We start from the raw sequence: 9,323 nt of genomic DNA on the forward strand, positions 1-9,323 counted from the left end.
TGCTAATATATAGAAATAAAGTTGATTTTTGAATATTGATTTTGTATCAGGCAAACTTGTGGAACCAGCACGTTACTTCTGCTTTACTGTAGACTCCGTCCGAGCGCCAGAGCTGGTCACGTCAGCCACGAGCAGAGAGCTTTACTTCTTCTTTTCCTGTACGGGCTCTTTTTATTCCTTTTTTACCTTATTGGGCTGGATAGAACCTCTAATGCGATGTTGAATAGAAGTGGTAAAAGGAGACAACGTTGTCTTGCTCTTGATGTCGGGGTGAAAGCATTCAGCCTTTCACTATGTTTTGTGTTTAGTTTCTTTTTTAGAGACAGGATCTCCGTGTCGCTCAGACTGGAGTGCAATGGCGCCATCACAGCTCACTGCAGCCTGGAGGTCCTGGGCTCCAGCATCCTCCCGCCTTGGCCTCCCAAAGCGCTGGGACCATAGGCACGCGCCACCGTGCCCGGCCTCAGCCTTTCGTTATTGAGTATGGTATTAATTAGGCTTTCTGCAGATGCCTTTATCAGATTGAGGGACTTCTCTTGTATTCTTAGCTTGCTGAGCGCTTTTTTTCAAGAATGAATGTTTGACTTTGTCTGTTTTTCTGTCTCTATTGAGATACTGTTTGTGCTTTAAAATCTGTTCTATGGTGAATTATGCTGATTGATTCCAAATGTTAAGCAGGTGCCTGGCCAGCCACGGGGCTCCTTGCTGCCACCCAAGTCACTCTGGGGCGTGTTCCCGACTGGCTGCTCCACTTGTGCCCTTCCTGGCTGCCACCACAGCCTTCTTCTCTGCCCTCGGGCTCTTGGTGGGCATGCAGGGGTCCTGCATATCCTCCTCTCACCCTCTGGCTCCTTCGAAAGCCAAAATCTCATCACGTCACTGCTCTGCTGAAAACTCTCCTGTGGCTTCCGTCTCCTGCTGGGGGGAGTTCCGACCCTGCCCCGCGGTCCCTGGGGCAGGGGCCCCTGGCCAGCCCTGCACCCGGCCCTCTGCTCAGCCTGCCCATTTGCCCTGCCACAGGCTATCTTCAGGGGGTGGGCAGGATGTGGGGCAGATGAACGGTCTCACCCCCCAGCAGCAGCCCGGGGAACAGAGGGGGCCCAGGAAGAAATCACCCAGCGATCCCTGGGTCCTCACCCCCCACCCCAGGCCCAGAGCTAAGGGTGCAGGCCCCCTGACCCTCTTATGGAGGGCTCCTGAGACTTCAGTCCTGCCTTGGCATCCGCCACCTCCTGATCTCTGGCTGGTCCACTGCAAGGGGCACAGGGTGGACCAAGGATACCCTGCAAAAGGGACAAAGGCACCAGGACCCTCTGCCCCAGCACTGAGACCCCACCGGGACCACAGCCCCCGGGGCTCTGTTCTTTCCCAGGACATGGAGGTCCCCCACTTCCTGCCCTTTGCTCAAGGGGGCAGAGGGCAGCGGGAGGTGAGGGAAGGTTCCCAGGACCTGAGGAAGGGGCTTCAGGCCCCTACCTTCTGTGCACTGTTAGAAAAGGGACACCCTGGACACAGGGGACAGCTGACCAGCCCCTGGGAGGAGGGTCAGGGCCCCACTGCTCCTTTGGCCTGGCCTGGGATCCTGATCCATGCAGAGCCAGACCTCTGGGCTGCCCAGGGGCAGTGTAGCTTTGCTCTATGTTCCCTGCCCCAAATCCATTTGATCAACGTCCCCTCCATTCATCCACCCAGCGGTGTCCCTGGGGCCCTAACTGGGTCTTGGCGTCAGCTCTAGACTCCAGATAGGACAGCCAGAAGGCAAGTGTTTGCCTGGGGGGCTCAGGTGTCAGAGGGAGACCTGCAACAAGCTGTTACTAGTACAAGGGCCGCTCTGGGGCACCGGGAACAGTGAGCATGGCTGCGGGGAGCGAGAGCAGGGCAGGCAGACCCAGCCCAGCTGTGGCGGTCCGCAGCACACAGGCCTTGGTGCTCCTGGGCTTTCACTGACTGGGCAGGCTGCAGGGTGGTGAGCAGAAGAGGGACGCGGTGCCACCTGCCTTTGAAGGCCCCTGTCCCTGCTGCTGGGTGGAGAATGGACGGGCAGGGTCCAGTTAGGGGCTGCAGATGTGGCCGGGCTGGGGGTGTAGCGGGGTCAATCTTGTGAGCAGAACTGGCAGGATTTGCTGGTGGATTGGATGTGGGTATGGAAAGCTCTGGGTCAGCAGGATTTGGGGGCTGGGGGAAGTCTGAAGGAAAGTCTTGGCCTGCCAATTTAGAGAGGGAGTCAGACGGAGTCTGGAGCTGGGGCCTGGGCTGGAGGTGGGCGTTCAGGTCGGGGGCTGGAGGTGGGGGGATGGAGGTGGGCATTCAGGTGGGAGGCTGGAGCTGTTCTGTTCTAGTCCAGCTTTGCGGGCGGGTGGAGCTGCAGGCCCTGCTGGGCAGCTGCCCTGGGCTGCAGCCCCAACCCTCAGGGCATGAGCCCCCGCTTCTGGCCCAGCCTCCCTGGCACCGGGCACGGTTCCCACACACGGGCAGAAACCTCTCCTCTGCCTCCCCGCCCTCCCCGGCCGCAGGACCTTGGTCGTTGCCGAGACTCCGGTGGGTGATTTCTCTCCGGTGGCCCCGTGCCCCCCATCCCCCAGACCCTGCGCTCTCGGCTGGGGAGCCACGGGCCTGTCGGTGCGGAGCTCCGACACCCCAGGAACGACCTCTGGCTTCTTCGGGGTCTCCCCAGTCTGGTCTTTCTCCTGTGGCTTCTAAACATCGCCGACAAAAGGGAAGGAAACCCCCTTTGTCGTCAGCCGCACCCTAACCCTAACCCTCCCCGCGCCGCCCCGGGGACCCCACCAGCAGCTGCCTGAAGACCCCGGTGGCCGCTGCTGGGCTGGTCCCCCGTTCCCCTGTTGGGGTTTCCTTGTAACTCTCAGATTAGTTTGTCCAGTCCTGTTCCCCTCCCACAGTTTAATTTTGGGGAAATTTTACATCTTTACAAGATTGAGACTTCCAACGCATAAACTTGCATGTCTACATTTATTTAGATCTTCCTTTAATGTCTCTCAGTTCTCTACATTAAGGTCTTCCACATCTTTCATTAGATTAATTCCTAGATATTTGGTATTTTTGTTGCTTTTATATGTGGTAGCTATTTTTTAAAATGTCTGTTTATTGCTCATATGTAGAAAAACAATTGACTTTTGTTTATTGACTGCATTCAGTAAACTTGCCAAACTTTCCTAAGACTTTTGTTAACTATCTGTGGGTTCTTCCGGATTGTTTACATTCTGACTGGCACTGTCTGTGCGTGAGGATGGTTTGGACTCTGGTTTTCCAACTTTCATGCCTTTCTTCTCTGCCTCACTGCACCAGTTACGAGCCCCAGCGCAAAGTCAGCACAAGAGGGACGTTTGCGGCGAGGTGTGTTTTGATGCTACTCATTATCAGATTAAGGAAGATGAGGTGAGTTTGCCGTGAGGTGTGTTTTGATGATACTGGTTATCAGATTAAGGAAGTGACCTCCTAATTCCAGCTTGCAAGAACTTTGTTTATTATCAAAAATGGATATCAAATTTCATATAAAAAATTTTGCATTTCTTAGGACAATGATTGTTCTCCCTTAGTATTGCAGTGTGGCAAATTTCAGTGATCAATTTTCTGATTTTAACTTTTTCTTTTTTTTTTTTTTTGAGACAGAGTCTCACTGTGTTGCCCAGGCTAGAGTGCCATGGCGTCATCCTAGCTCACAGCAACCTCAGACTCCTGGGCTCGAGCGATCCTCCTGCCTCAGCCTCCCGAGTAGCTGGGACTACAGGCATGCGCCACCATGCCCAGCTAATTTTTTCTATATATTTTTAGTTGTCCAATTAATTTCTTTCTAATTTTAGTAGAGACGGGGTCTCGCTCTTGCTCAAGCTGGTTTCGAACTCCTGAGCTCAAACAATCCGCTCACCTCGGCCTCCCAGAGAGCTAGGATTACAGGCGTGAGCCACCGCGCCTGGCCTTAACTTTTTCTTAAATGCAACTTTGCACTCCTGGAGAAAACCAGCTTGGGTGGCGGCAGTGTGCTTTTCACGCACTGCTGGTTCTGCCAGAGGTTCTGAGTCTGGAGTTTTCTTTGTGGGAAGTTTTTTCTTTCCTAAAAAACAGCTTTATTGAGGTGTGATTGATATATAATAAACCACCACACTTCAAGTGTGCCATGTGATGAGTTTTGACATATGCACACACCTGTGAGACCATCGCCACGATGAAGACAGTGAACGTCCCACTGCCCCACGGCTTCCTCGTCCTGCCTGGCATCCACCCTCCCTTCTGCTCACTTCTCCTGAAAAAGAACAGTGTCAAGACTTAGAATATTTAATGCCAGTACTTATTATACGGCCACACAAGCAATGGCAACGTGGCATTGGGGTAAAGATGGACAGGGAGGTGACACGGAGTCCATCGGCAAACCCACATGAGCACTCAATCAGTGTTCAGCCAAGGGGCAAAGGCATTGTAATGGGGAAGCAAAGACTTCTGCAGCTGTGTTAGATCCACCTGGGAAGAGCAAAAGCCCTGACACCTGCCCCACCACACGCTGGTGTGGATTTGAGATGGATCGCGGACCTCGATGGAAGGCTGGAACTACAGAATACCTGGAACACATGCGGGAAAATATCTTTACAATCTCAGGAAGACAAAGTTTTCTTAAATAAAATATGGAAAGGAAAACAACTGACAAATGGTATACCTACTGTGCATCAGGCTTACGATGAATTATACCTCAATTAAAAACCCTTTATGAGGTGTTCATGTTTGCGTATTTCCAAGCACGTGAAAGTTTTCTTGTTATTTTTTTGTTGTTGACTTCTCCCTTAATTGCATTGTAGTCAGAAACTATATTCTGTATGATCTCAAAGCCTGAAAATTAGTTTGAGACTTTAGCCTGATGACATTTTGTTATGGCGAGTTTATTAATGTCTGCACGAGTTGAAACAAATGTGTATTTGCAATCGCTGGGTGCAGCACCTACAGATGTCTCTATGTTCAAGTTTGTTAATCAAGTTTTTCCCCCCAAATCAATAGCAGCATGAAAATTGCAAATAGGAATCATCTGGCATCTTCACGCGGCTGGACAACTCTTAGATCTTATCAGCCCGCTGAACTGTTCCCTTTTCAGGGACATAGATACCATCCCCAAATTTTCTGATATCCTTGCTTTTAACTGTTGTGGCTTGCTGAGTCAGAGCAGCTGAATTTGAAACAAGCTCAATGTCGTTTCCTCCAAGGATCAACTCATCTTTCTGGGCTTGAGATACCGAACCAGGAGCACCTGGCCTCATCCGAACCCTATAGCTGTATTTTTCACCTAAGAAATTTCACATAAAAATATGGAACACCTCACAAATTTGCACGTCATCCTTGTGCGGGGCCGTGCTAATCTTCTCTGCATCGTTGCAGTTTTAGTGTGCGTGCTGCCGAAGCGAGAACTGTCAATCAAGCTGAATTTTCATCAGCTGAACAGACCACAAAACAGCACCTGGATCAATAACCCGACACGGCCAGAGCCCACACCCCAGCGCTCCCTTCCGCCCACAGCCCAGGCGTGGCCGCGACCTGGGCCACGGGACACAGGTTTGTTCTGCCTGTTTTTATTTTGTTTTTCAAATCTTCACACACCATGTGCTCTCTCGGGCCTGGCTACTGCAGTGAGCAGGGCGTTTGCAGATCCTCGTGGTGTGTGTGGCAGGAGCACGCTGATTCTCGCTGCTGGCTGTATCCCCCACATGAACAGACCACGGTTTATTGGTGTCCACTGTGGACGGACATCTGCGTTGTTTCCGCTGTGTGGCTATTACAAGCTTTTGCCTCCTCTGAGGGACACTGTCCACGTGATTTCAACTCCACAGGTCGCTGGCCGTCCTGCACATAACTCTTTCGTCGTTACACACGTGACGGGCACTGTTCTATGTGTTATACGGAATAAAAGGTTCACACACCAGAAAAACAAGCATCTAATCCCTTTATAGTGCAGACTGTGAGGGACGCAGGAATGGCTGGAAATCAGTGACTGCAAAGTGGGGGTTGGGGGCCAGTCCCTTTTCGTGACAGGGACGTGTTCAGGGCGTGGGAAGCGCTGGTGTCCTGCGCAGTCGGGGTTTGGGTGTCTCGGTCGCGTGACGACTCCAGGGTGAGCTCTGGTGCCACCGCAGACCCCGCCAGACTGAGCAAGCAGCCTGCTCCATGCAGGAAAATTCCACCAAGACCAGGAAATTGTGGCTGCTCGGTCGGGCTGGGCAGGAACCTCGGCCTCTCCCATCCCGCCTGCTCTGGGCTGCACAGCCCTGCCCTGGAGGGCGCCTCTCTGAATTGCCTGTTTGACATTAATTGACTCCTCTGAGCTGAGCCCCGGAGTGAATTTGAAGTCATCAATCGGGACAGTGCCCACCGTCCCTGAAGACGCTGCCTAACGAGCGGGAACCGCCGGCTTTCTAACAGACCCGCAGCTGGCCAGGCCCCAACGCCATCCCGCCTTCCGTATAATGACGCCCCAGGGAAAGCTACACGCTGGTCCCAGCTCTTAAAACGTCTCACATCAAAGTTGGCTGGAATCTCTTCGTAAACAGTAGGCTTGATTGGGCACCAAGAGGTTTATGCTCTATTCCCCAGCAGCCCGAGGAACAAGCTTCCCCAGAACCAGGGTTGAGAATAGAAACCTCCCCTCGTGCAGCGCGGCCAGCCCTGGGGGCGCAGGCCAAGGAGGAGGCAAAGGCCGGGGGAGCCGAGGTCCTTGCGTGTGGACCACGTTTCAACCCCGATTCAGACAGGTCAACAACAAAGGGCAATCGCAAGGCCACAGAAATGTGATCGTGGTCAAACGCGATGAAACTGAGGGGACCCTGTTATTTTTAGGTGCAATGATCATATCGTGTAGAGATTTTAAAGTGTCTTCACCTCTTAGAAACTCTGTTTAGATAAATATGGATCATGAGGTTGCTCTAAAGTAAACCAAGAGAGCAGAGGGAGGTACGGACGAGGTGAGATGGACAAACACGAGCAATTCAGCGACGTGCGGTGAGGACAGACGGATCATGATGCTGTTCTCCCTGCAGGTGTGTGCTTGGACACGTCCGTGGCTCGTCCCTGTGGCCTCACCCTGGCCTGGGGGCATCTGCCACTCTGCCCTGCGCCCTGTGCCCCACAGCCACCTGGTCAGCCCCCCGCCCTCTGGCCGGTTGTTAGAGCAGCCCCCAAATTCAGTCCTCAGATCTCTGCCAAAGCGAGCGTTCGACCATGCAAGGCTTGTCGCGCCGTGAGCCAAAGCAGCACACACAGGAAGCCACTGAGCCCAGGCAGCTCTCCAGCGGGAGGCAAACTGCACAGGGCACTCGGCCCTCGTCTCCTGCGTGATGGCCCCATTCCTCAGGAGATGAGAGGTCCTGGTCCCTGCCTTCTCCTTCAGTAAGATAATGCCCGACAGGGTCAGTGATTATGCCTCGACCCGTGGGCGCCCATCCTGTTCTAGGCGCTGGGTCGCAGGAGAATAAACCATCAGAACCCCCTGCCGTGGGCTCCCAGCTCATCGGCTTCAGAGGTAACCCCTGCGTGGGGACCCAGCAGAAACGGGAGGCGGGGCAGGTGCAGTGTCGCGTGAGGGTCTCTGATGGGCTCAAGAAGTGGGGCCTGAGCCGGGGCTGAGGGAGCAGTGGGGCCCAGGGCAGCCTGGGCTGTAGACCCTCTGCACGGCAGCGCCGCGCCTGTCCCACTGCCAGGCCGGCAGGCTCAGCCCACCCCTGCCTCCCGCCTGTCCCTAGCTTTGGCTCCCAGGGGCTCGCGGCAGAACCTTGCTCAGTGCCACCCAGGCCCTGCCAAGTCCAGGCAACTGCCCTTCATGCTTGGCCTGGCCAGCAGCGGGAAGTCCCGTTCTCTCAGTGGTCCTTGGTGGTGGGGCCGTGAGAGTGGACACTGGTCAAGACACAGCCCTGTCAGTTCTGCCTGAGCCATGCTTGAGGTGAAAGGAGAGAGGTGAGGGCGTGGTCTGTGCTCCATTTTATCTACTAAATTATCAAAATAATACTTCTACAGCGCAGCGGCAGGCGCACGGCCAGGTAGCGGTCGTCGGCCATCGCGGCCAGCAGGAAGGACTCAGTGCAGCCCAGCGCGAAGACGAAGTACATCTGCGCCACGCAGCCGGCGAAGGAGATGGCTCCATCCGGGAGGCCGGGGTGGCCAGCGTCTTGGGCACGCAGGCCTTGGTGAACCAGATCTCCGGGAAGGACAGGTTGCAGAGGAAGAAGTACATGGGCCTCTGCAGGCGCCGGTGCGCCGCGACCAGGGCGATGATGGCCAGGTTCCCGGCCACCGTGAGCACATACACGGCCAGGAGGAGCAGGAAGAGCGCCACGCTCAGGCCCCGCGGCCCCGGGAAGCCCAGCAGGAGGAAGGGGCCTGCGCCGAGAGGTTCTGGCTGCGGCTCCAGGCCATGGAGCGCTGTGGGGACGCAGACCACCGGCGCTGAACAGGGACTCCGCGCCGGAGCCCTCCCCGCTCTCTGTGGGGCGCACTCACCTTGTCCTGTGATCCAGGGACCCCGGGCGGGCCCAGCATCCAGTGCCAGCGCGGACAGGGCGGCACGAAGCGGATCAGAGCACGCGGGGATGCGGCTGGCGGTGGCGGCTTGTCACCGGCGGGGGTCGTCAGTCTCCTATTAGGGAGTCACGCAGCCTGGGACAGGGCAGGAAGTACCGAGTTTTCACAAACGCAATCACGTATGCCCTGACGTTAGCATTTTCACCCAACACGCCGGATTGCGTCCGAGTGGAACAGTGCGCCCCGCAGAGCTCTCCCGCAGGACGCAGGACAGCCACCTCCAGGGGCAGCCCCCGGGGCGGGGGCGCCATTCCTCTTGGCCTGGGTGATTTGTTAGCTGAGAACGGAGGGAGACGGGTGTCCCTAAAATGTGAAATTGTTAAACACTTGTACCACCAGCGCCCCCTCCCGGCCAGAAGCTGGTGGGCGGGGCCGGCCCGACGTGCAGGGAGGTGGGGCGGCCCGAGGGGCGGGGGGAGTGCAGTGGCCGCGCCCTGAGCAGGGGTCTGCTGCGCCTGCCCGAGCCTGCGCCGGACCGGGGTCCCCCACCCGCCCGCTGCTCCGGGGCCCCCGGCACACGACGGGCGACCGAAGGGGTGGCGGCGCCCAGGGGGCAGCGACCCCACTGGCATGGAGCCCGGAGCCCCAGTGAGGCAGGAAGCCCGCGAGTGAAAGCTCAGTCGCCATAGCAACCCGAAGCATTCCGCGCGCTCTCTCTCTCTCAGCGGCCGCGACACGCACACACCACGTGCACACATGCACACGCACACTGATCGCCTGTGCACACGCACACACCACGTGCACACATGCACACG

The 9,323-nt window shown here is 56.0% G+C and overlaps 1 protein-coding gene across 1 annotated transcript in view; it reads right to left on the bottom strand.

Annotated features, from left to right (window-relative positions):
• LOC105823465 (scavenger receptor cysteine-rich domain-containing protein SCART1-like) overlaps nucleotides 1-8,819 on the bottom strand; it is a 40,864-nt gene extending 32,045 nt beyond the window's left edge. The window contains exons 1-4 of the mRNA XM_012660672.1: nucleotides 8,714-8,819; nucleotides 8,488-8,595; nucleotides 8,165-8,409; nucleotides 7,997-8,096 (exon numbers count right to left, since the gene is read on the bottom strand). Coding sequence (XP_012516126.1) covers nucleotides 7,997-8,096; nucleotides 8,165-8,409; nucleotides 8,488-8,595; nucleotides 8,714-8,819 — 559 coding nt within the window. The remainder of the gene's footprint in view (nucleotides 1-7,996; nucleotides 8,097-8,164; nucleotides 8,410-8,487; nucleotides 8,596-8,713) is intronic.
• Nucleotides 8,820-9,323: the final 504 nt, after the last annotated feature.

This window comes from Propithecus coquereli, unplaced genomic scaffold (genome assembly GCF_000956105.1).
Source record: "Propithecus coquereli isolate 6110/MARCELLA unplaced genomic scaffold, Pcoq_1.0 Scaffold673, whole genome shotgun sequence".
Taxonomy (NCBI): Eukaryota; Metazoa; Chordata; class Mammalia; order Primates; family Indriidae; genus Propithecus; species Propithecus coquereli.